At 46.6% G+C, this 27,883-nt stretch overlaps 1 protein-coding gene across 2 annotated transcripts in view; it reads right to left on the reverse strand.

The window, feature by feature from the left end:
• The window catches only part of VAC14 (VAC14 component of PIKFYVE complex), a 1,981,056-nt gene that overhangs the window by 191,954 nt on the left and 1,761,219 nt on the right, over positions 1-27,883 (reverse strand). For both annotated transcript variants that reach the window (XM_086945294.1, XM_086945293.1), the window contains exons 16-19: positions 27,397-27,571; positions 25,992-26,110; positions 24,647-24,726; positions 14,734-14,884 (exon numbers count right to left, since the gene is read on the reverse strand). In XM_086945294.1, coding sequence (XP_086801420.1) covers positions 14,734-14,884; positions 24,647-24,726; positions 25,992-26,110; positions 27,397-27,571 — 525 coding nt within the window. The remainder of the gene's footprint in view (positions 1-14,733; positions 14,885-24,646; positions 24,727-25,991; positions 26,111-27,396; positions 27,572-27,883) is intronic.

Genomic DNA, 27,883 nt, shown 5'->3' on the forward strand with positions numbered 1-27,883 from the left:
CAATCCATCCATCCATCCTTCTACCCACCCACTCATCATGCATCCATCCATCCTTCCCCTCCATCCATCCACTCCATCCATCCTTCCCCTCATCCATCCATCCTTCCCCTCATCCATCCATCCTTCCCCTCCATCCATCCATCCATCCTTCTCCTCATCCATCATCCTTTCCCTCATCCATCATTCCCCTCATCCATCATCCAGCTACCCTTCCACCCATACATCCAGCTATTTACATTTTCTCTCCATCCTTCCCCTCACTCATCAATCCATCCATCCTCTCTCATTAGCCATTTATTCAATCTTTCATTCATCCATTCACCCTTTCACCAATTCATCCAGCCATTCACCTATCCCTTCACTTACTCACTCACCCACCTTTTCATATTAATTTTGAGATGAGCCTTTTTGAGATGAGGCCTACAGAGAACTACACCCCCGCTGCTGGAGCCATTCCAGGACTTAGATAGAAGCCACCCAGGGCGGAGACAGGATCCACCACAGGGGGGGACAAGAGCCACCACAGGTGGGGGTGGACTGGAGCCACAACATGGGGGGACAGGAGCCATCCCAGGCGTGGGGTGGACTGGAGCCACCACGTGGGGGGACAGGTGCCATCACTGAGGGGAGGGCAGGAGCCATCACAGGAGAGGGAACACAGGGGTGGGCATGCAGTATTCTAGTATCATTGTGGGCTCCTCTCCTGCACAAGACAACGAGACGACAGGCTCTCTGTCCAAAATGCCATCCCCCACTGTGATGTACAGTACTTACAGGAGATACTCTAAGACAGAGGTCTTCAAACTTTTTGATGCCGAGACCCCTTTGTAAAACCTTTTTAGGCTTAAGGACCCCCTTGCAACAAAAGTTTCTAGAAACTGGTACTCCTCATCAAAAACAACTATCGACAACCATAAATGCGCCTGTTAGACCTCATCACATTCATCCATCATTCATCCACCCACACTTTCACACATCCATCCATCCATCCATCCTTCATTCATCCACTCTTTCATCCTTCCATCCATCCATTCTTCATCCATCCACCCTTTCATCCTTCCATCCATACATACATACATCCTTCATCCAGCCACCCTTTCATCCTTACATCCATCGTTTACCCATCCACCCTTCCATCCATCCATCATTCATCCATCCACCTTTTCACACATCCATCAATCATTCATCCATACAACCTTTTATCCATCCATACATCCATCCTTCATCCATCCATCCTTTCATCTTTCCATCCATACATCCATCCTTCATCCATCCACCCTTTCATCAATACATCCATCCTCCATCCATCCGCCTTTTCACCCTTCCATCCATAGATCCATCCTTCATCCATCCACCCTTTCATCCTTCCATCCATCCTTCATCCTTCCACCCTTTCATCCATACATCCATCCTTCATCCACCCACCCTTTCATCCATCCATCCATCCACCATTCATCCACCCACCTTTTCACACATCCATCCATCCATCCATCCATCCATCATGATCCATGCAACCTTTTATCCATCCATACATCCATCCTTCATCCATCTACCATTTCATCCTGCCTTCCATCCATACATACATCCTTCATCTATCCACACTTTCATCCATCCATTCACCCATCCTTCATCCACCCCCTTTTCACACATCCATCCATCCATCATTCATCCAAGCAGCCTTTTATCCATCCATCCATTTATTTATTTATGACATTTGATTAAAAGCGAACAAATGCCTGTGGGCGTCTCGGCGCTGCAACATCTGCAAATAATTCTCCCACTGCAGAAAGTGTGTTCCAGTATTACTGGTTAAACAGACAAGTTTTTAGCTGTTTGCGGAATGACCAAAGAGTGGGACTGGTCCTGATTGACTGGGGTGAGGTATTCCACAATCTAGCCATCCTTCATCAATCTACTGTGTCATCCTTCATTCCATCCATGCATACATCCTTCATCCATCCACCCTTTCTTCCATCCATTCACCCATCATTCATCCATCCACTTTTTCCACACATCCATCCATCCATCATTCATCCATGCAACCTTTTATCCATCCATACATCCATCCTTCACCCATCTACCATTACATCCTTCCTTCCTTCCATCCATCCATCTATCCACCCTTTCATCCATCCATCCATCCATCCACTCATCATTCATCCACCCACCTTTTCACATATCCATCCATCCATCCTTCATCCATCCACCCTTTCATCCATACATCCATCCTTCATCCACCCACCCTTTCATCTATCCATCCATCCATCCATCCATCCATCCATCCACCATTCCTCCATCCACCTTTTCACACATCCATCCATCCGTCATGATCCATGCAACCTTTTATCCATCCATACATCCCTCCTTCATCCATCTACCATTTCATCCTTCCTTCCATCCATACATGCATACTTCATCTATCCACACTTTCATCCATCCATTCACCCATCATTCATCCACCCCCTTTTCACACATCCATCCATCTATCATTCATCCATGCAACCTTTTATCCATCCATACATCCATCCTTCATCCATCTACCGTTTCATCCTTCCTTCCATCCATACATACATCCTTCATCTATCCACCCTTTCATCCATCCATTCACCCATCATTCATCCACCCACTTTTTCCACACATCCATCCATCCATCATTCATCCATGCAACCTTTTATCCATCCATACATCCATCCTTCACCCATCTACCTTTTCATCCTTCCATCCATCCATCCATCATCCATCCATCCTTCATCTATCCACCCTTTCATCCATCCATCCATTCATCCTCTCATCATTCATCCACCCACCTTTTCACATATCCATCCATCCATCATCCAACCACCCTTTCATCCTTACATCCATACATTCATCCTTCATCCATCCATCCTTTCATCCATCCATTCACCCTATCATTCATCCACCCACCTTTTCACACATCCATCCATCATGATCCATGCAACCTTTTATGCATCCATACATCCATCCACCCTTCCATCCATTCATCCACCCACCTTTTCTGTGCCTCTCTCATGGGGGGAGGGGGAAGCGGAGGGGGGTCAGTATCTCTCTCTTCGTCTTCTTCCTCTCTCATGGGAGGGCATCTCTGTGCCTCCCTGCTGGGGGCGGACAGGCTGTAACAACATCTCATCTGAAGAACAGACTCTCAGGCACATTTCTCCGGCACAGGCGCCAGGTATGAGGGTTCGTGCTTTGTGCTTTACAGGCAGGACCCACAGCTCCAGGCGTGCAATGTCCATTGAACTCAAAGGGCTCCCCCAGCCACCCTCCCCTGCCCCCCCATCCCTTCCTCGTGTATATAAGCCGGGCTTAAACACCTTCAGGGACACACACAAAGCCGCTCCCCAGTACTTCACACGTCTTTAAAACACCTTTTACTTGTTAATGAGGCTTTGTTGTTTTTCACACCTCGGTGTGAATTAGGCCTCCGCCGTGAGCACCCTCAATCAGCTCCACGCCATCTAAGGCAAACTGACAATCTGCGACCCACTTCCCAAGACTCCACGACCCCCCTGGGGGTCGCGCCCCACAGATTGAAGACCCCTGCTCTAAGAGAACTGAACTGATTGTCCTCCATACGTTGTTAATCAGTGTGGGTGCGTTTGTGCCATTTCTTTATTTTCTTACATTATAGACTGCATGTTTGAAGAACCGAGGTTTGCTTACAATTTAGTGACAGTAATTAAGCTCTGTGAAGAGAACCACGTGCTGCCTCGGTGTAATCAGGGGTGTAATCTGGCCGAGTCTCGGATGTTTGGGGCCCTGGGTAGAAATGGAACGTGTGAGCCCCCCTCTAAATAGCAGATACAAGACGCATTCAGGGCTGTTTGCATGTGAATGGATGCCCCCTGCTCCTGAACCTGCAGCCCCTCCCTCTCAGTCACCTTCGAAGCACCTCTTAACAGGTCATCAAGGGCTGGAGGTGTGAGGGTTGCCATCCCGCTGTGCCTCTCCAATGCTGCGGGGCATCTGAGGAGCTTTGGCGCAGCATCGGAGTGAAGAAAAGAGGTGGGTGCAAGCTGTGCCGGCTTTAGGGTGGAGCAACCGGTGCCCTGTTAAAATGACGGACAAATGGCGTCCGTTAAAGATTCCTTCACGGACAACGGACAGACGGCCGAAATTACGGACTGTCCGTGAAATTTACGGACGGTTGGTCACCCTAAGGATGTGCCCAGGTCTTAAAGCATTCCACCTATGCCAGTTAAGGTAGGTTGTGTGTGGCACTCAAGGTCTTCACCTACATGGATTCATGGCACTTTCTATAGTGGGGTGTCTGAGGGGCACCAGTTTCTTCAAGCCTGTATTGTTTTGGTCTTGATGTACCATAACGTCATGCTCGTCTTCTTGCCTTTGAGTCTGTCCTGTCTTCTAGTATCCAATTTTCATTTGATTTCAAATCCCCTGTGTCAGTGCAGAGCTTTAACCTCTCCAAGGTGTGAAAGTCTACTGCCCCGAATAATTATCACCAGACGTTCCCCGTCTCCAAGGCTTCCTGTCCTGTGACATTTCCTTGTACTCGCAGATCCTGGACCCAGGCTCCCTCTCTATATATAATACCATCTCCCTATGGTTTGCTGTTTAGTATGGCTGGGTATATGATCAATGATTTTTGTGCAGCCGACTGCAGATTATACTGCATATGAATGGCTTCCTACCTCAAACGTACCACACATGTCACAGTGTAGGGAACAGCAGGCCACTAAAGGAGACTGGTGATCTGGGAGGTCAAACACCTTGCCACATGCGTCTCCTTTTTGCAGTGTGCTTGACAAGGCATACACTGGGACGCACGGTTTTATATATAATTATGATTCCCTGGGTGGGTGATGGCAAACATTTGTATGGTACAAACTGTGTCTCTTAGCACGGTCTGTTGCAGGTCCCCACGGTATTGTATGTCAGGGTGTAGAATGGTCTGGTTGGGTATTTTGCTGAATGCTGTTATTTTTTTAATAGTGTCACAAAAGGGGACCCTGTGGTAGTGTGTTGAGTGATGGGCTATATTATGGAATGGTTTGGAATTTTATTATGCAGTGCAGTGGAGGTTGATGTGGTGACCTGTGGGGATATGGCACTGCAGTGCTTAATTTGTAAAAAAAAAAAAAAAAAAAAAAACGCCAGGTCCCGCGTCAGAAAGCCACCACAGCTTGCACCACCCATTGCCGCTGCCAATGAAAATACCTACACAACTACTAACCGTCACACTACTGCAAGTGTGACATTTCAGATGGTTGGAGGCCCCCAAAGCTAAAAGAATGGCTTAGAGCAGCTGGTATTGGTTGATTTAATGTATATTGAATTAATAAACAACTGCTGCTTTGCTCGTCTTTTAATTGCACAAACAGCACCACCATGTGGCAGCGCTCATAAGTGCCGGTGTTGACAACTAAGTCCCCGGTGCTGAGCACCGGAAACAACCGGCTCAAATGAAGCACTCAGCAATGCAGGCATTGTCGTATTTTATGTTTTGCACAGCTGGCATTAACAACTTACAACACCACTTTGGCCCGAACAAGAAAAAGAAAAACTTACCATCCAATCTTACCTCTGAACAAAAAAGACATCCAAAAACTTCACAATACTCCTCCGCAAATCATTATACAAGAAGCTTAGAAGGTAGGCAATGTAGTGTTTCTACACCCTGATGACTGTATCATAGAAGCACAAAGATATACAAGTTATCAGAGAAGGATTGAAAATCCAACCCCAAGAATTCAAAAGGAACTAATTTTGAAAATAAACCGTTCACATGAAGAAGTTCTTCTAACTCTGGAAAAGAAAGCACTCTTATTTGTGGCACATCCCAAAATAGCCACATTCTACATGCTCCCTAAAAACACAAGGGTGGCTTCCTGCCGCCAGTCGACCCTACAACATCAGGCATTGATTCAATCTGCTCAAGGGTAGAGGATTATCAGCCATGCTTAAAAGCTCTACCAACCTTTATGAGAAACACTAGGGACACAGGGGATCAACTCAATAATATCCAATGACAAGACTTTCATTTTACCACCATAGAACATTCCAGTCAATGCACCTCTGGCTGCAAACAAGATGGTCTTCGGGCCACAAAAAGGTCTTATCACCCAAATCCGCCCATTATTGGATTCTGAACAAAATGATTCTGGAGATGCTATAATTCTGTCTTTACAATAACTTTTTCACATTCAATCAAGAACAATTTCTTCCACTCTAAAGACTGTGCAGGGTGCACTTTTCGCCCTTCTGCCTGCATCTTTAGGGGTAAAGCAGAAAACACAGGCTTTCGGATAAAAATTTCTCATAGTTCACATAGCATATTACTTATGGGGGCTAAAATTGGAAACGTGTATAAATCCACTTTTTTATCACCACCATTAAGCAGCCCCAAAAAGACAATGAACCGGTCAGATTTATAAAAAAAAACTAACGAAGGACACCACCATATTCAAAAAGTTCTCAAAAAACACTGGCATCGATTATGAAGCAATCCATCTGTAAGTGAGATTATGGAGCCCTGTTTGGCTACAGCTTGCAGCCTTGCCGTTTTGGAGGAATCTAAGCTAAAACAAGCATTTGCAATGCAATAGGTCTCGGATTTATACAAGTTTGAGCTACTGGCATTGTAAATGACAATGCATTTTATTTAAGTTTTGTTTTTAAAACATGAATAAAAGGCACTGTCATTTACAATGCTAACAACTCAAACTCTCGCAAATGCGAGACCTATTGCATTGCAAATGCTTTATTAGGACTTGTGCCCAGCTAGGCACAAAATCCCATGATAATCCATGGAGCTCAGGATAGATCGGTGGCCGACGGGCAAGCATGGTGGAACTATGTAATCTGTCGAGCGTACAGGTGTCTTGTGCAGTGCTGTGTCATGCACGAAGGGGACCAGCGCAGCTGCGGAAGTTCCCACAAGCACCTGGAGAAATTCTATCACATCCAATGCTTAAAGAGCTCAGCAGGGCACATGGTATTGTTTTCTAAAATGTTTTAAATAAAGTTCTGGTACCAGCATTCTGTTTACCTGGGGCCTCCCGTTATCACAGTTTTGTCATGAGTTTCAAAATCCAAATCCACCACAATTTCAGTGTTAGATCAAGCAGTGGGCCCTGCACGCATGAAAGGGTAGCTTGTGCGTGTCAAGCCTGCATGGCCGCCCTTGCTGATTTAATCTGCCAGTCGGAAAGCGGACAATACAGCCATGTAGACAGTACTAGGAAAACAGTAGTGAAGAGCTCCCTTATTGGCGCTCGTTAACTTTATTATTCAACCCATCATCCATTTACATAAAATCATGGATCCCCCACCTCTGATCACACTTAACTCCTATTAATGCAATCTACGACAACAACCAGACTAAATGCATGGAACAATTTCCTTGATAGCACAAAAATTATCCAAATAAGCAACTGTATATACTGAATTACCGACTGTTCTTGGATTCCGAAATAGCAGGCAACTCGGCGTAAAGCACTTAAATTTCTCGTTAGGGGTCGAACATACTTGCTACTCCAGTACAAGAGGTCCGCCCCAGGGTGTTCATGGGCTAGACCGGAAGCCTAATAATGAAGCTTGCAACAGAAGGTGGGCGAGGGTTCCTCATCCCGGGGAGTATGACAGTCCCACCGTAGTACGATTAGGTTCAGACTTGGTAAATACATGTTGGTCTTTCTCCTGTTGGATAGTGTCTGTCGCCTTGCTCTTCCTGCATGACGCACATTTAAAAAAAAGGAACCAAGAGCCACTGGTTGTACACAGAGTACAGGCGTGCACGGGTGGGTATTCCTTAGGCCTAATTGTAAGTATACAAACCCACTGCTGCAAACATTCTGCAGCAAAATGTGCAATGTCGGAATATCAAAGACATCGTTGTTTCCCATTATTTGTGTTATGACATAGGGTGCGTTAGTCATTGGTTAGTAGCTGGACAAATCACCTGTTTGGTTATTTCTTTAGATGTGATTGCTGATGGCTCATGCGCAGCGCAGTTGTCCGTACGGGTCAATGGCTGCGGCCCGCGACTGTGTGCTGTACGGTGCAGCCGCTGAGTGACGTCAGGCGGGCGCACGCACTTCCGCGCAGGCCACTCTTGGCCGTTTCTCTGCTTGCTGATGTCGTAGAAGAGGCGACGGACGGAGAAAGAGCGGGGACCGGTGAGAAGGCGGGGGATCTGGGGGCGGGGGGTTACCCCTGATGGGGTAGGGGGGCAATGCCCGAGAGGGGAGGTAGAGCAGCGAGTGGGAACAGAAGCGGGGAAATTAAGAAACGTGTGTATATGCGCGCGTTCACAATTTGCGTGCACTGGCTGGGGTGTGTGTATGTGTGTGTGTGTGCATGTGAGTGTGTGCGCGCATGTGTGTGTGTTAAAATAATGCAATTGCAGGAGGCTGGCTTGCCTTAGAAGCGGGACAGGAGATGTGCACGGCGCGTGGCTGTACATGCGCATACACATGCTGAAATCGTCGAGAGCTCTGTGCGTGTGCCCATCCCCTGTCCCACTTCCAGAGCAAGTCGCTAACAATAGAGGCTTCGCTGGACAGCAGCACTTCACGTTGCTTATACCAGCTCGACCTAAAAAAGTGACTAAGTCCGAAGGCAGAAATCTTTACTAGGCAAAGGTAGCAAATTTACCTTCTCCACAATGTCCTGCTGAAATGAATTTGCTACTGTTGAAAAGCTGCGAGCAGGAGGAACCTGAATCTTTGACCCAGCGGCAAAGTACTTATATGGGATTGACTTGGCAGGGTGGTCCAGTTTCTCTGTCGATTCTACAGACAAAAAGTCTTGAAAAAGCTTGAAAGTCTCAACTCTTAGGTTTAGGCAGGAGGAGTACAATCTGACACTTTTCTAAGGGCCCCAGGATCTTATAGGCACCACTTAGCAGTCAGGACTCACTCCAGGAGAAGCCATCAGCAGAGTCCTTGGCAGGTCCAGTTGGAACTGGTCAGCTGAACCTTTTAGGAAAGTTTGCTTCTATCAGCTTTTGTGTCCCTGTAGCTTAATAGGAAGTCAGCCATTTGGCCCTTGGAGTCCACTTTTTATTCCTGGGTACAAGTAGGAGTAATTCCAGACCCTGGGCTTCTCCTCACAGGTTACAACAGGATGTGAGAGTGTTTCTTTTATCTACCACAGGCCCATAGGCAATCTGAAGAGGGTACTGGGGTGCCACATTTATTCCCAGTGCCACCCTGTGGGTGGGAGAGACTGCTGGCCGCTCCTAACCAATAGGGGTATACATTTCCAGGGGTGACCCTACATACTTTTGCCACACTTCCTGTGTGTTTTACTGTAAACTATCCTACAGTGTTCCTCCCTACCTAAATCCAGCATGGCTGAACCTTTCTTCCTCTGGTCTGTCCACCCAGACATGCAGCTATGATAATGGCCAAACAGTCCCCTGTGTTCACTTCAAACCAGTTCTGGGGACTGTACCACTCTCACTGAGATATGGGCTTGGCTGGTTAGCAGAACAAAAACGAGGACAGACCCAGGTGATCGCTACATCTGCCTTGTGGACAGGCAGGCATCATTTGAAGTTAAATACATTCCTGGGCACAGTCCAGATTGCCATCTTGTCAGAGCAAGGACAACCCCTCTCCATATGTCTCAGCTCTGGGAAACACTTCACACTTAATCAAGGAGCCATTCAGTTTCTTGGCTACAGTGAACAGTGTCAGAAAGGCACACCTGTCGAAGGCATACAAATGACAGTATTGTAAAAGTGTCATTTTCAAAATAGTAATTTAAAATCCAACTTGACCATTAAGTTGGATTTGAAATTAGTATTAATGTGAGTGCTTGAATCCTTTTTCTAGCTACTCCCAACCTGAAGTTAAGCATTATTAGGTGTTATACTATAAGCCAGTCTTTTTCTATCGGACAGCCAGCCTTGCCACAGTGAAAAACAACTTTGGAGGTTGATCACTGCCAGGACATATGAAACATAAAATATACATGTCCTACTTTTTATGTACCTTGCACTCTACACAATGGGCATTTAGGACCTACCGCAGGTGACTTATAGGTATCAAAAAGAAAGATTTAGACTAGGCAAAAGGTTTATTTTGCCAAGTTGAACTTGCAGTTTAAATATTGCATATCTAGGCTGCAAGGACAGGGTGGGGACACACTTTGCATTGTCATTTTAGTGGTGGCACAGTGGGTGCTGAAGTCCAATAATAACACTTAACTTCCAGACACTGGATTGCCCGAGTATTATATATTAGGGACAAACACTTTAGGGGGCAGAGTACTTACATAGGGCATTGGACGGTAGCACCCCAGTGTTCAGAGTCAGTACCAGTACTAAATCTAGCAAAAAGTTGGGGGTCATCCTGCAGAAAGGACACTTCCAAGAAAAGAAAGGTTACCAACCTCAAAAGTCTTGACCCTTTGGGGATTTGAATTCAGTATATTTAAGTTAAACATATCACTACTTTACACATTAACCCCTTTAATTATTTTATCAGAAAGATGGGCTTTATTAAAAAAATACTGAAATGTTGTGAGTGAAATGCACTTCTAACAGTGCTATAAGTGTCATGATACTGAGATTCATGGACACTCACTGCAGGATTGCATTGTCAAAAATATGCCTTGGCAGTGGAATTTGAGTTGAGTAAGGGCAAGTTTGTAGCATGTATGTCCGTAGATGCACATGCTCTCTGCATACTCCTTAAATCTAGTGTTGGGGTAGATGTGTGCAGGTTTTTTTTTTTTCTTTGAAGTTTTTTTCGAGCCTGAAGATCTGTTGCAACTCTGTAATGGCACCGTGTACCAGACAAAGACCCCACCTCAGAATTGATTTCTTTCACCATCAGGTTTATACATTCGGGTGCCAGCTCCAGGATCAATGTCACTTCCTCACTGGGAACTTGAGTGCCAGCAGCGGTGGCTCCTCCGCTACGGCGGAGGAGTATCGCCACACTGCATCTAAATGATAATAACAGTATGTTACTATCACTTTATTTTTATGGTTTATGGGGCTTGGCATGGCTGTTTCACAGCCAGCAAGGGGAAGAGTGGTGGGCACTTGAGTGCACATGAATGTTTGTGCCAGCCGTCTTGGGTTGGTCAAACAGTCATGAGCACTTTTATACATACAAACCAGAGCTGCACCACATAAGAACAGAAAAGAACATATTAACACATAGCTATTTCATAGCTCTGTATCAATAATTCCCGAACACTCCAGTAGTGTTTCTTCATTTATTGTTGCTTCATATGATTACTCATAAAAATCAACCAGCGCGTTTCGTCCAACAAACAAAGGACTTCTTGAGGGCAAAGTCTAATTCTTGCAATGAAATGGTTCCAATCATTCCAATGGTAAGGCGAGATTAGTTCCTTGCGCATTAGCCATACAGGTATGGCATCTGTATTTACAGTGATGCTAGAATGCAGTTCGTAATAATGAATTAACCAGAGATCTTCCGGGTGTGTATATCCAAGTATCAGTAAGTGCAGTCCACTAGACCGGGGAGAATCCACCCAATGCCTGGCACTGTAATGTGTGCTGCAAGGTCCAAAGTGTTTTTGCGAGGAGCCTCCGGTATCCAGCGTCTAATGCGGTGAAACGATTCATGCGTACTTTGCATGTTCCCACCAGGCTGTAATACACAGCCTAGGGAGGATCTTGTACAGGCTCCTACTGCCTGTCTGAGCCCCGAACCACGGTGCTCAGTCAGCGCTCAGACTATTCACAACACTGCATTGCAGCTTTGTGAATCCCAGCCTCATCCATGCTACTCGATGGCAGCTGCCACCGGGTGCTAGCCTTGAAACTTTGATCCCAAAGATAAGCGAACCCCAGCAACTTTCTAGAGTGTCATCTGCCTAGAACTCCATTCCAGGAACAGACCTCCTCTGACACCCTGAGACCAATAACTCACTGGACTGTGAACTCTCTCGAGGATTTTGGTCATATTCAGAGAAGTCCTGGGTGCTGATTACACCATACGATGAAGCATCAAGAGTTGCCCAAGCCCCTTGATATTTTTAGCAAGAAGGATATCTCCGCCACCAAGGCAGAGTAAGCAGGCTCCTTGAGCTGTCCACTGGCGCAATGACTCAAGAGCCTGGAGCTGCTGTCCTCTGAGGAAGAGCACAAGAGTAAGAGCTTTGTGTCTTATGCCCACAGGACCTAAGATGAAAACAACACAGGACCTCTATTCCTCCCCACACACAAGTGCAAGCCCAAACGGTTTGACCTCATAAGCATTTGCTAGAGTGTCCTAGAGCACAGCTCCAGGTGTTGAGCCATGACTCAATTCTTAAAAAGCACTGAACTTTGGTTCTGGCTCTGACGGCAGACACTGCTCAACACCAAGATACCGCCTCAACTCTGAGCAAATCCTTACAAGGGGTACAGAGCCACACCAACTGCCACATTGAACTAGAGACACTGATAAACCTGTCTTGGAACAAATGTAGACACCGAGACCACCAACCAGGCTAGCCCCATGGAACCCTCAACTCCAAGGTGTGATTCAAGCGAGGGGACAATCATGTTGCAGCTCCCTAAACAGAAATTTTTATACACACATCCATGGGGAAAATACTCGCCAGGCCCCCTTCATAAGAGCACCAATGTTCTGCATTCCATATGTCAAAAGGTGGAGGCTTACCTTTGAAGAGCAGCTCCAGTATGAGCCAATCATTCCCCCTGATACAAATAGGATTAGGGTCAGAGCCACCAGCCCAACACCACTACCTACTGCCACATGGGTTTCTCTTCACCCAGCACACCTACGTCCTCACCCAACCAAAACACCCCGGTCTCCACAGTCCCCTCCACGTTCAGATCATACAGATTCTGAACAGGCAATCTGTACCATTGTGGGGGCCCGACTATTAACCCATAGCGCTTAGGATGGGAAGGATCCCTGGGAAGACTACCACATCCACCTTCAAAATAACCCAGACCTGGACACCCTATTCGGATAAGGCCTCCCTTTTTATGGCACTACCAAGTCCCACATGATGATACAGAGGGCTGCACAGCTCCATTTGTAGTTCAGAAGGAGGATGACCTTTTCATCGAAACACTCTCCAAGACAGAGATCAGTGAAGAGACCTCACAATGCTTAGTGGAATGCTTAAAACAGATATGGAAAATTGTGAAGATCCAGTGAAGGTGAGAGTTGGCACCCCTGGTTGTAAAAAAGTTGAAAGCATCCCAGATGGCCCTGTCGGCATCAGAGGCCATGTCCCGCCGGACTTGTAGCGGTGCAAGTTGCGAGAAAACGTGCCTCAGCACAGGCGATAGGAGATGCTCCTCCACTGGAAAACGAGAGGAAAAGAAAGATGCTGCTGATACGTGTGTGGTTGTGGCTGCCACACAGTGGAGGATTGCCATTTCTGTTGACTTGCTGTCATATTGCGACTGCCCTGTTGAGAGGAAATGGAGGAGTTGATCAGCTACCTCACTGAGTCATCTATTAATATCCCCAGGAACTAGCATCCTAGGGTTAATTAAAGTTTATAGCAGGTGCGGCTGAAGATACGCATGGTTTGCCATCTCTATCATCTAGTGTAGGGCTCGCATTTGAAGCTTGTTTTTGTTCGAAGATGTTGCAGTCCCAAGAGTGATTCCTACCATAGTCCAGAGTGGACAAGGACACCGGCTCCCCCTCCGATTGTTTTCTTCTGCAATTGCATTCAGACATTTCGAGTGTGAGCTTAAAAACGGACATGTTCTTCCTGCTTTTCGTGACCAGCTGTTTGACACTTCAAGATCAATGACTCTAAAGACAACCGGCGAACCTTTCTGAGCAACCTCTTCCTTGGTGATCTGCAAACCTGAACTCCAGCACTGATCAGCAGTTGACAACCTTCGACAAAATACAGGCTGTATTGTCAGAAAGTGCTTAGTGGAGGGTGGAGTGGAACGTGCACCTTCCCACTTCTGCCCTAAGTGCAACATCAAAAACCTGTGGGCGGAGGCAGCGCAGTATTTGCAACCTTTGTCTCTATCACAACGACAGCTCCTGTGATGTGTACTTTATCCTCTGGTATTATCAAGAGGTGCAAGGGTCCATCTTCAAATGCAGCAACAACCGCCACCCAAAAACCCCAGCCTCTTTGGAGAACAAGACTCTCTTGATGTTGAGGAAAACTCAGACCATATACTAGGGACAAACAGGGAAGTTATATAAACCAATCAGGTGTCCTGGGAACTAGACAGCAGTGTCCTAGGGTTCACAATCAAACACCAGCAACAAAATTAACAAACAAAAAGGGGTGACCACATAAAAAGGGAATTTTCCTACAGGCTGCTATGGCCCAAAGAGGTTCAATTCATCCTAAGTGAAGAACTCAGTCAACAAACATTGTGTCTGGTCATCTACTGCTTTCGGTCACCAAAGTAGCCAAGTTGATAAATCCTACTCACTTCCAGTCAACAGAATTAAAGAGAAATGAGGAGTAGGAGGGAATAATAAAGGGAGTTTGAAAACAAAATCACAATCTTGGTAAGGAATTATCACCAAATGAAACTGCGAAGTCCATTACTATATTTAAATCAAGAACCTTACATCTGCTTCCTCGTACAAGAATTGGAAAAAAGTGGCATATTGTTATGTCAGTTAGAAAGTCGATAAACTAATTTTAAATGCTCCACCCAATCATGATCAATGGAAATGTGGCCAATGTCAAAGAAGCGCAATGTGGTTGAAAGTTCCCGCCCTGGTGCCAAATCCCAGAGCTGGAGAATCGCTGCGTACTCACGTGCTGTGCATGAGATCCGGATGGGGGACGCACTGTAGTCGGTGTGACAGAAGCTGGAAGGCGCTGCTCTGAGGTAGGAGCATCAAGAGCCCGTACAGGGCCTTAATTAGGTATGGATTGTTCTCCACATCCAGCAGCTGTAAGCGCAGATCTGAGGAGACAGACAAGCATGCTGAGTGCATGATAGTTTTACTCAGGGTTGAGCACACACTGAACATCCAGCATGCAGTCGCAAAGGCCACAACTCGCTTTCGGGCTGAAGAACAGCCCAGATAGCCTGACACTGGAAGTGATCTCCTGGGTCCTTACATTGAGAGGACGGGCTTCCCGGAATCAAGCATCCCTACCTGGACATAGTTTGAAGGCACCAAATACATACAACATTTTGAAATTGCTTCAAAAGTGTAAATATATTAAAATATGCATTAGTCAAACTTAGCATAGTGGTCATTTTCTGCACACCGAAAACAGGCGCAGAATTAGCATGCATACTGGTGTATATAATTATGGATTAAACATATTTGTCAGACAAATCCACAAATGTGTACTGATGCGTTTCAACACTAAAATCTTTATGCTGGAGTCACCAACAGGATGGAAACCTAGAGGATATACAGTAAATCGTGAAACCTGGAAGAAGTTGTATCGTTAAGGTCTGAGTCTTATTCTGGGAGTCTTCTAATTTAAGCAGTCAGTACAACAGACTCTATTGTGTTTATTGCAGCAGAATGGGAAATAAATCTCTCAAGGTCTTCTAAAAGCCTATACCAATACACTGACTGGAGGCGATGAGGAATCAGACTAGTACTTAGATAACTGGTTAGAATGCAGTGAAATAGTGTTCCATAAACAACCTGGTCCAGCAGGCCTTCAGATATCAACCTGGTTCATTGCAACCAACTCCTGCTCTCTCCAAGGATAACATGCCAATTTCAAATCCCAATTCGGAGCCCATTAATCATAAAACTGTAGTGGACTGTTAGAAATCATTCCCTGCCACCTGCATTTGGAACCAAATATGAGGAGTGAACAGTTTACATCTAGCTACAAAAAGACATCTTGGTGACAAGAAAGTGAGAGTCAAAGATCAGAGCAACCCACAAAACTGAATTACCTTACCAGATAGGTACACTGACGGATATCACGATTGACTTTAATACAAGGGGCACAGCCTTGCCCAAGTGGCACCAACAATACATTGTTCCTTATAACCGTGGGCTTGCTTGCCACTGCCCAGCCTTTCCTTTGAAATGCACTGGGTAAAGACCCGCATTGATGCTGAATGAAATGCATGGGCACCCGTCTCCCAGATCGCTCCAGTGTCTCATTTACATGAAATCAATACAGGCATGCTCCAGTTCCCTAATGAAATGCACTGGGCACAGACACGTGCCAGTTCCCTTCTAAGAAGAACTAGACACAGTCTTTCTTCCGCTGCCAATTTAAATAAAATTAACATAGCATGCTCTAGTGTTCTAACAAAAAACAAGCACTGACAAAACTAATAGGTCCCACCTTTGAGACCTATTAGTTTTTCCAATGCTTTTTGCCGATGCTGTGCAGTATTGGCAAAAAAAATGAGCATTGGGAAAGCTAACAGGAGCATTTTGGGGTTGTCAATGCCTGTCTCATTTTTTTTTTACGTTTTAGCGGAGGACCTGCCGCACACTAACCAATATGTATTAAAAAAAATTGGTTTTTAGCTTCAAAAAGCACGGTTTGCAATAGTAGTCCCTGTCATTGAAGGGAACTATTTTGGGTGCAGATGTGCTCTAGGGAAAGAGCAGAATGCAAGTGGAGTTTGCAGTACCTGAAGTGGGCTCACTCATTCGATCATGCTGCATGTCGTAGTAGGCAGAACTAAAATATGAATGACACAATAGCAATAGCAGACCAATAAATATAATTGTAATAAAATGAAAAGGTCTTGGCCAACGCTGGACCATAACACAAAAAAACGAAAAATATGAAACAATGATGGAGAACTGGGCTGTCCTTTCCTTTTCCAGATCCCTTCTGGCATTCTTGTGCCTTCCAGTTTAGAATAAATAAATAGTGAAATAAAATATAATAAATGTTTTACAAAAAGAAAATTATTTTTGAACACACTGTTTCCTAGCAGTTTCTATAAGTGGCTCTGCGTTTTAGCGCGGAATGTGATCACAGAAGAAACTGACGCCAGTGCGTCAGGGGAGGGCTTATACGGACTCTGTTGACGTCTCATCCGTGGACGACATCGCTACGGAGTTCTAAATAGTGCAGCAGCATTTCCACATTAAAAAGAACTAGGTCTGACGGTAGCCCACCTCCCCATTAACATACACTGGCCAAAAGCCTTCCCCTCACTGTCTCATAAAAAATCATTTTACTCATCCTGATTCTTGGCACTCAATTTCTCTAGAGTCTCTTTAAGATACACTTGACACAACTGAAGGCAACAAACAGTCAAACGAACAGAGCTGAAAACATATTTTAATTCTAAATTGCTACCTGCACGACTGTTTTTTGTAACTGTGAATGATTTCATTTCATTTTTCTCAAGGAGAATGTAATCTGGACTGGTTTATGTATCTGCAATAATACACTCCAAAGCAGTGGCGGCTGGTGATCCCTGAAAGTGGTGCGGCGTAATACGTGCCACTGGTTCCCCTCATAACTGTCAAAAATTGCCTTAACACACTAAAGCACCCATACACTAACACTGCTTCTTGCACACAAACGCACACACACTTTTATAATCACTGACCCTCAATCACAACCATTGGTATACAGAGGCTCTGATCTGAAATCCTAAGGTACAGTTGTTTAATGCGCAGTGAGAGCAGCTGCACCAGGGCCTCTATGCCATGGTACCACTGCACCAGCTGCACCATTGATAGAGGCACCTCTAACTCACTCCCACTCCCTTTCAATCACACACTCATTGTAACTCCCACTACTTTACTCACTACCTCTCTTTTCCTTGAATGGCCTCAAATGCCACACACGGGAATCGAGTGTATTTGCTAAATGCCAATATAACTGTATATTTTACATTAAAGATGTAAGGAAACATCTGTAAAACTGAATACTCAAATATATAAATCAAAATTATCTGAATCCCTTTTCACTCTGTAAATGGTTGTACATTGGGCGTAAATCTCCAACCAGGGTGAGGGGAATGGATCACCCTCAGATTTGCTGGGGGTGCAGGGAAAGGGCTATTTTCTGGGGATGCAGGGAAAGGGCTGTCTCCACGAGGGGGACAAAATCTTACCCACAAGAGCATTTGCACAGGGAATGTTATTGGTGCTGCTCGGAATTCTTCGCTGTGGAGAACTTGTTGCAGCTGGAATAGGAGCCTGCATAAAAAGCCACATGACCTTTCCATGAGTGCGCCTGTAAACCTGCGCCTGGCTCAGCGTTCCCGGCGTATTCCCAAGAATGTAGGAAAGGTACGTTCTGTAGAAAATCTTTCTGTGCTAACTTTTCGTGAATTGGGCCCATAGTGTCTATAAACCAGCCTTTTACATTAAAAATAGCTAATCTCGCAACATTGATTTTTCATTCACCCGGAACCTCGCAGCATAATTGAAGGCCACTGATGGAGGGAGGGGCGCACGCGAGCCCCTTTAGCACTTCCCGACTCACTTCACGCATAATCAAAGGAGGGTAAATCCTACCAATAAAGTCCAGATAATGAAAGTGTGGGGTCGCGTGGACTCCAGGAATCGCATTATCGCTTTTGCTGCGTGCCATGCAAGAAAAGGTTATTTTACAGCCGGTACCGTCTGCTGATCCCGTTGTGCGCCACTATGACACGATCGTTCCTAGGTGCGCGGTTGCCTTTCCATGTTTCTCCTTGCGTATGTAAACCTGCCAAACCCCAGCACAATATCCCTCGCTGTTCACCTGCAGTCCATCCGTCCCCTCGACCACTTGCCCAAAGATGGCTGTCTTTGACCGAAACCTGAGACGAATTGTGTCCACTTTAAAACCATTGTACAACTCTGCAACATGGCGTATGTAGTGTACATTATGCTAGCATTATTTTATACGATTGATTGATGCTTTATTTCGATATGCACATATCATAAAAGCAGTACAAAAAGATAAAAACAGCATGTCGAAATAAATAAGACTGTACAAGTGGAATGATAATTAAAACACGGTATATCAGCATAAATTAGATAAAAAAGAATTAAATTGTTATGGACAGTCTTCTAAGTCTTAACAACCAAGCCCATTTTAAAAATTTTGCAACAGCACAAACAATAGGAGGGGCTGTATTAGTTAAAAGAATCCGTAGGGCAACAGAGTGCTGACGAGTCCCCAGTTCTCTGCAAATGGGGGCAAGCCAACGCGATCTGGGGCGACCATAGTCCTGGCATTCAAAAAGGAAGTGTGGCACCGTCTCTGGTTTGTCCGGACAAGAGGCACAAAAGCGTGATGTGGGCTGGGCTTTATTCCACCTTGAACAGAGATCCGCCAAGGGCAAGGTTCCTAGCCGAAATTTAATGTACAAGGACCTATCCATAGCCACTGTTATAATATCCATATATGGCTCATACAAGACAACGTCTTTGAACAACAGGAAAGCTGCGGTGGTTTTGCAATGCTGCTGGCTACTAGAACGCTTCACGTCAACCCACTCCCAGAAAAGTTTTTTTAGAGTCTTCTTAGGTGGAGCGGAGTGACTATGCCAGCAAGAAGCCAAACCCAGTTCCCCTAAAAGATGTTTTATGTCCTTCAGCCATTTGATGCTGCTCCAACCGTCAGCATGCATCACTTCTGCTAGACCATTGGCATACGATTGTAGCTCCGGGACCCTCCACAAACGTGCCCAGAGCAGAAGGGGACGAAGCCGAGCCTGGTCCCTTATGGCTTTACAGCCAGTGTCCAAGAGCATTGGGATGGTCGGGCTGCTCGATGGAATAGCAAGAAGATCCTTGATAAATTTATTTTCGGCCTTACTCAATGAGTCGACTTTGCCCAAGCCCCACAGTTCCGATCCATAGAGAGAAGCAGGGACTGCACAAGCTTTATAAATCTCCAGTATGGGTGCAACACAATGTTTTGAGGAGTTATTGTATTCCTTAAGAAGGGCGCCCCCCACCCTTTTGTGGGCCAGAGTCATTTTATCAATGTGGGCAGTCCAGCTCATTGCATCATTCAGACGGATCCCCAGATAATCAAATTCCGCCACTCTTTCTAGGGGTATGGAGTTCAGGATTGGAGGGCGACCAAGTTTGCGGGGTGGGTGCATGACTAGGTACTTGGTCTTGTCTATGTTAATGACGAGGCCTTTAGTGGTACAGAAGTCCTGGAAGCGGTTCAGCAAAAACTGTAGACCTTGGGGGGTTTTGGAGATGAGGAGGGTGTCGTCGGCGAACAACAGAGTTGGAATTTTTACTCCACCCAGGCTGGGGGCATCTGATGGTTCGCCCAATAGATGATCTACCACCCCGTTAATATAGAGGGAGAATAAGGTGGGGGCCAAAACACAGCCCTGTCTTACTCCCCTCTCGACCCTGATTTTATCGGTCTTTTCCCCATTCAACCCCCATCTAACCTGGGCATAGGTGTTGGTGTGCAGGTTAATGAGGAGGTTCAGTAGGTATGGGGGCATCCCTAAACCATGAAGCACCCTCCAAAGTTCCTCCCTTGGTACCAGGTCAAAGGCAGTCTTAAGGTCAATAAAGGCCAGATAGAGACTGCCTTTGCCCAGCACCACCACCTTCCAGTGTAACAACAAAAGCCTAAAGGCCTGTTCAATAGTTACTGTACCCGAACGGAACCCAGCCTGCATGTCGGACAGAATGTGATTGTCGTCCACCCATTGAGTAATTCTCCCCAAGATGGTTTTCCCGGCCAATTTCTGGCTGGAATCTATTAGGCTTATAGGCCTATAGTTCCCGGGTAAATCCCGACTGCCCTTTTTAAAAATGGGGACCACCTCTGCACCTCTCCAGGAGTCAGGCACAGGCCCTCCCCCCATGATTGCATTGAGGAGTGCAGAGATTAGAGCCCCCCATTCTTCCGGGTAAGCACGGAGGATGTCTCCTGGTAGGCCATCCGGGCCAGCTGCTTTCAAGGGGACCAAGGTTTTGATCTGCTTTGTTACATCAAGGGGGGAAAACAGATCCAGGTCACGGTCTAGAGTAAAGGCTGGGATGTTAAAGGGATCATTAAGGGGGCCTTCAACAGCAGAGTACAGATTTTGGAAATGGGAAAACCAAGTCTGGGCATTAATCGCACAAGTCCTCCGGGAATCGGCGGGACGATTCCTTTTGCCTACCATGTCCCAAAAACCTTTAGCATCTTTCCCTCGGCTGGCAGCCAGAAGGTCCTGCCAGAAGCTATCCTCCCATTCCATCCTTGCATTTTTCTGGCAGAGTGTGTAGTGTCTCCTGGCCTCCCTAGTCCTAAGCGGCAATTTGGACTTGACTGCCTCAATAAGAAGTGATTTCGCCTCCCTACACTTTTGGTTGTACCAGCCCTGACCCGGTCGTAGGCTGGGTTTCCTTCCGCTCGGGTGGGCTGGGACTACAAAGAGGTCGCCAATGGTCTGAATTATGACACAAAACCTAGGTGCCACCTCCATCAGCCCTTCCTCTTGGCAGTCAAGATTGGCCAGGGCTGAAACCAGAAGCTGCCTAATCGCAGAGGTTTTCTCCTCCGAAAGAGCCAGCTTCGCCCACTTAAGCCTTCGCCCACAGTTCGTGACCACTGACAGGTCTGGCGCGGGGTTACAAGGAGAACCACTCACGGTGCTGTTGACGCACCTGTGGGACAGGGTGAGGGACAGGAGATTGTGGTCGCTCTCCACAGAAGGTAAAACTACCATGTCCTCCACCATGCCCCACAGGTGTATGTCAAGGAGGAAATAATCAATCCGTGACGTGTGTCCTGGCCTATTGTAGGTGTGGGCCCCTACTTTGTCGGACCTGGTTCTGCCATTGGCAGCTCTAAGCCCAAACTCCATAACTAGGGAGTTAATCTGGAGGGCCACTTCTGTCCATTTTTTAACAGGGCCAAGCTCGAGGGGAGGAATCCCCCACCCATTATCAAATTCCTCTTGATCTGCTAGGATGTCCAGATCCAGAGGCTCGAAAGTGCAGTTCAGATCACCTGCCAACAGTGTACAAGACCTGTATGGAGATGAGCGGAGCTGCGCTTCCAAGCAAGCTATAACTGGGGATTCTCTTCCCCCCTTAGTACCACGGGCATAAATGTTAAAAATATTTAAAATGACTCTGCCCTGGGAATTTTCTAAGCAAAATGTTTAGGAGGTCGGGGCAGTTAGTGTCCTTCTCCTCCACCCTACAGTTAAGTGCGGTGGCTACCCAGATTAACAGACCGCCAGAGGGGCGGCCCCTGCCAGTTACACTTTCTGCCGCCGGCAAAAAGTGGGTGGAATAACCCGCCTTGTGAAGGGGCACCCGACTCCAGGTTTCCTGGAACAGGCATATGGAGTATTGCTCCACATGCTCGCTCCAATCCGGCAACGCCAGCTTCCTTTCGAGGCCCGCAACATTCCTAGGTGCGCGGTTGCCTTTCCATGTTTCTCCTTGCGTATGTAAACCTGCCAAACCCCAGCACAATATCCCTCGCTGTTCACCTGCAGTCCATCCGTCCCCTCGACCACTTGCCCAAAGATGGCTGTCTTTGACCGAAACCTGAGACGAATTGTGTCCACTTTAAAACCATTGTACAACTCTGCAACATGGCGTATGTAGTGTACATTATGCTAGCAGGATGTTGTAGCCTAATACATGGATGCACCTGCATAGCTAACCAGAGGCTCCGTGACACCTTCAGCCAGTTCGGACTTTTTTTTTCTTGCTCGAACTTTTTTTTAAAAATAAGTTTTCCAGTCTGCACAAGTATATGTAGTTAGCATGCTCATAGATTAACAAGGATACTATTGATGGTGCTTAAATCTGTTCATAGGTATGCACGTGGGCTTTGGTGCGACACTATGCCCAAGATATAGCACTAGCTCTTGTTTTACAGTGCCGAACGTGTATCATCGAGAGAAAAAAACATCGGCAACAACATATAAAAGAGAGAAAAAGACCCCTCCCAACCCAATCCCAACAAAGTATAATCCTGGGGGATGGGGAGTGTGGGATTTCACGAAGTTCAAGCTTTTTGACAAACATCATTTTGTATTCTGGGTTCTTAGATTTTCAGTTGTAAAACTACAGCATGGGCTGGAAAAGGCCTTAAAAGAATCTGGAATTGGTGAGGTGGAGGCTGGTTGCAGCTATACGCTGGAAGCATCACCAAGTCCTTGAGTAGAGCGATGCAGTCTGGTAATGTGTGCACTAACTGTCCTGCCATTTAATAGGGCATGGGGCGACTTTGCGTAAAACGCATCACCGCCCGAGCAGGAGCCTATCTTCAAACTGCTGCACTACACTGAGCATGAGCAGCATACCTATGGTTTGTGAATGTGAGTGAGGGGCAACGCTCCCCTCTCACATGCACAGACCATCTTCTGGACTCCTGCTCGTCTCTGCCTGCGTGCGCTGTGCGTGAACTGAGCACTTTCACAAGTGAAGTGCACAGGCGGCCCGGAAATGTAAACAGACGAATTGTAAACTGTCAATTTGTCTGCTTACATTTCTGTTCTTCTGTTGCCCGATTCTTTTGGGGGGCGCTGCCCCAACGCCCCTATGGACCAGCCGCCCCTGCTCCAAAGTGTGTTGCAAACAACTGATCACCTGTCCCCCATGTGCAGCGCGTGTTGTAATCCCCAATATTTTTTTACAGTGCTAAGAGAGATAGGGGCATTGTTTTGCCGGAAGGTTGGTCGTCTGAAAGTCCCTGCCTTATGTCTCATAACTCTTGGTCTATGGGAGGCGCTTGAAATATATAGCTTGACAACAGCTTGTGTGTCAGGCCACCACCTGAGTTCTCACCTCTGATCTGTGCTTGGGCTTGTTTAATGTCTGGCCAGCTTAAGGCAGCTCCATACTTCTGGGGTACCTCAAGCCCTCTGTGAATGCATATGACATAACAACAGCTACAGTACAGTAAAAGGCACTCTATGGTTATTTCAGCGTTTTTATTTCACTACTTGTGTGACCACTTCAGCTATATGTACGGAAGCCGGTGTTGTTGATGATCAGGCCTTCCAGGGCTTTTTAGAGTCACGGGGGCCATAATATGCAATATTACCTGCAGCCTGTAACTTTTCGCGGTTGAGTGACATTTGTTGTCTTCACAGCGCCCAGGCTTGCGAGATCACAGCACAGCCATCACCCACACAGCTTTATGCGGCATAAAGGTTGAGGTTCACTGCAATCGGCCTGTGCTCCTATGTGTCCGCGGAGCATCCTGGCCAGCATCTGGTGTTTTGAGGTGAACTGTTTCGTGCTGACAGTGATCCTAGCTGAATTCTGACGTTTTGAGGCGTAGAGATGCAATGCATCTGGGCTCACAGCGGGGCACGCTGGCGCTGCCTGGGTCCGATAGCCTTGCCTTTGTTGCTAGCACGTTCAGTTAGCCTCAGTTCACAGCGAGGCCATCTGCCTTCAGGGCTACAGCACGCTACAGTCCCCGATGGACCTTCTCTCGGAAAGCGTGCTCGCCAACTAGCATCACTTCTGCTCTACTTACTGCTACAGCAAGGGCGATCCTATCAGCAGGGCATGCATGCAGGCTCCGCATGCACGCCAGCAGCACGCATGACAGCACGCATACAAGCACCGATGCACGATCATATATATATATATATATATATATATATATATATATATATATATATATATATATATATATATATCACACACACGCACGCACACACATACACACACTCTCGTGACCTCCACACACATAAATGGCCTAATGCAGAATACAGGATAGCAGGCGCACGCAAACACGCATTATGGACATGAAAAAGAGAAGCAGTCAAGTGGCTTCTTACATGTGAAAATCGGACATTCGATGAGCTGCACCAGCTTGTCCACTTCAGTGAGGAAATCCACGGTGACCTCCAGGCCCCCACTGCAGCAATCTGTCAAGGATGAGAACTCGAAGAGCATGAGATATTTGCAGTCTTCCCCGGTCCACTTCTTTTTAGTCTCAGGGCATCTCAAACAAGCACACACTCTTATCCGTAACACCCCCCCACACCGTCCCACCCCACATCACCCCGTCACTTTTAGTTCTTCCACTTCTCAAGTTCTCTGGAGGTGCTCCAGCTTCAAGCCTCGGCCTCCACAAGTAGTCTCACTGGTCACCAGCTTTGATCTTTGGCTGTAGGATTGTACACTACAACTCTTATCCATCATGAGACGTTCATTCTGACTTCTGCACTCACTCACAGCTCACTGAACTCCAGCCCACACGTCCCTCTGTTGTTGCTTTGCGTCACCTGCTATCCCACAGCCTCTCTCTGCACTCCTCCCCTCCAAGGCATGTCTCTTCCTGCATTATTCTTCCCTAGTCTCTAAGCATTTCTCCATTTCTAGCTTGGATCCCTCTGAAACAAGCATTCTCTCCACATCCCTCAGCCTCTAGCTCTGCTCTCGCCAACCCGCCACCCCGCCATTGCTGCTAGGAACGATGAATCCCGCAGCACAAATGTTTTCAGTATGGATTAGTCAAATCACCTTCCATTTCTGAAAGTGTGCACATCCTATTTCTACTCCTGCCACCCCTGACTGCGACAACCCCAATCCACAGTGGCTGCCTGTTGGATCTTTACCCCTCTGTCAAACCTCACAATACGGTACCTCATTCATTGCAAAAGGAGTGGAGGAGGAGTGAATTACACCGCCAAACATAAGTGAGAAACATACAATGACCGGGAAAAACACAAAGACGAGGTGTGCAACAAAAGAAGGTAGAGAAATCAAAATACAGAAAAGCAGAAGGGAGATTCAAGAGACGGACAGAAGCAGAAAAGAGAGTGAGGAAAATGAGATGCGAGAGAAACCACTTCTCACGAGAGAGACAAAACAGAGATGTATGAGGCAGTGGGAACAAAAAGTAAATGTAAAATGAATGAGCGAAAGCATGACACGAAATTTTGAATTTATGAATGAGAGATTCTTTTCAGTTGATCAAAAAAGGAAAGACATACTAAAAGGTAGAAACACAACTGAAGAGCTGGCAGCAAAGTGTTAGGAATGGAGTACACAGAAAATATTGAACTAGTAAAAGATACCTAAATATTTGAGACAGGGAGACAGCAACACAAAAGTTGGAACAGTGAGAGATGACACTTGGGAAGAAGTGGGCAAGTGTGTCCATGACCAAAAGGATACAACTTCTGGATGAGGTCGTAGGCGTGCTTGTAGTTCTGGGTGAGGAAGCAGAGGGAGACAGTGGCCACAGGATTGTGACACCAGGAGCGGTACAGGCAGCAGAACAGGTTACGGCTCTCCTGTGGGAGGAGACACAAGAACGATGTTGGATTTCCACAGAACCCAAGTGTAAGGCCATGTTAGCTTGATAAGGGTGGGAGGGCTGCCGTCTGGGCACAACTGTGGGTCCACGTTCACAAGGCGATGGCCTTATTCATCAGGCCTACACTCTTACTACACCCTTCAAAACCACAGCCAAAGAGTTGGGACTCACAACTACCACCTGATGTATCTCCAGCTGGTCCCAGAGGCTCCAGGTACCACTATGGGTACATCAAGTGACAGCTGTGTGGAGGCCCACAGCATGATGGCTGCTGGATGTGGCAACACTCTAGTAAAAAACAAAGGTGCAGAATCAGTAAAAAGGCACTGCAAGCAAACACAGTAACAAAAGGGCCCCTGTACAAAGGTCGGGTCTCGAACTACTCAATGATTTTTACACACAGACTGGGTTTGGGACCCGATCAGAGCTGTGCACTTTATCTGTTGAAATAAGTTGCAGAGCAAAGCTGCCATTCACAGGGAGCTGCAGAAACAACTCCCTTGTAAATATGCCCAAAGTAGGAGTATTTTGGGGACTCCGTGTGAATGGCAGCAAGTTGAGGCATAGAGCAATTCAAGGGACAGCGGGTGGCCATCCCTTCGTTCACATTCACTGAACGCAAACTTAATAGGTCTGAAGAACCACTGTCTGCTTCCCCTAGTGCAGATGGACACATTCACAAGGCACATCTTCCACTGTGTGAAGGGGATACCAGTCCCTTAGGATGACTATCAGATCAAATGTTTACAACCTAAATAGCAGGACAGTGCCTTTCCCACTTGCAAGGTGTCCTTTGTGAATTGGAATTGCCTGCTTTGCAGTTGAACTAAGGTTTTTAGTGAATCGCAGGCTTTGCGACCGCAAAACAGTTTAGTACATTGGACCCAATGTTCTGACACATTGCTTGGTTAGGGAAGGGATGAAGGTGGGATGCAGTATCTCAACTGAGGAGAAGCGTCACAGTAGGCATCGGGACGGCCATACACACCTTCTCAACCGCAGCAGAGTGACCACCTGTAGGACCCAGTGGTGATTGCATACAATGGTGTTCAGCACAGCGGCAGCGTTTTACCACAGCGCTCTCGGTGCAGGCCAAGCTGTTCCCAAGGAGAACGTAACATGGATTTAAGCTAACGGAACAGGCATGGCGGGTGACTGGCAGTATGGAGGGCAGCGGTGAGTCTTGCACCTTAGGTGCTGCATTCTGGACATTCTGATGGCAGCTTCAGCTTTCTCACCCATCAAGGGTGCAGTAGGACCTACCGGTGTCTTCAGGTCCTTGAGTTGGTTCCTCAGCGGGAAGAGCTCCGACGAGGTCAGCAGGATGGTGTTCAGAGTCTGCACCATGATGGAGGCAAACTTTAGGTCGTCCTCTCGGAGTAGGATGTCTGCCATGGAGTGGAAGATATTCTCTGCATTCAGGAGGAGACAGAGCTGCCTGATAATGAAAAACACATACAGAAACGTTAGCACGATCTGGATACGTTATAATAAATTTGCTTCCAAGTAATAATTTGACTTATAAAGCCCTACCAGGGTGCAGGCTCCACGTAATACTGAAACAGACAAGTTATGACTTATTTCGGGATGAGCCAGGTTCTCAGATACTTATTAATAGAAAAAAAGTCCTCAAGAGGTTCAGCCGCAAATCAAGCAATATATAAAGACTTGAACTAAGGGGAAGCCGGCTACTTCAGAGTCGAAGGCACGAGGAAGCGCATAGTGGAGCATTACTTCCTCGGAAACTGTC

Source organism: Lissotriton vulgaris, chromosome 12 (assembly GCF_964263255.1).
Source record: "Lissotriton vulgaris chromosome 12, aLisVul1.2, whole genome shotgun sequence".
Classification (NCBI taxonomy): Eukaryota; Metazoa; Chordata; class Amphibia; order Caudata; family Salamandridae; genus Lissotriton; species Lissotriton vulgaris.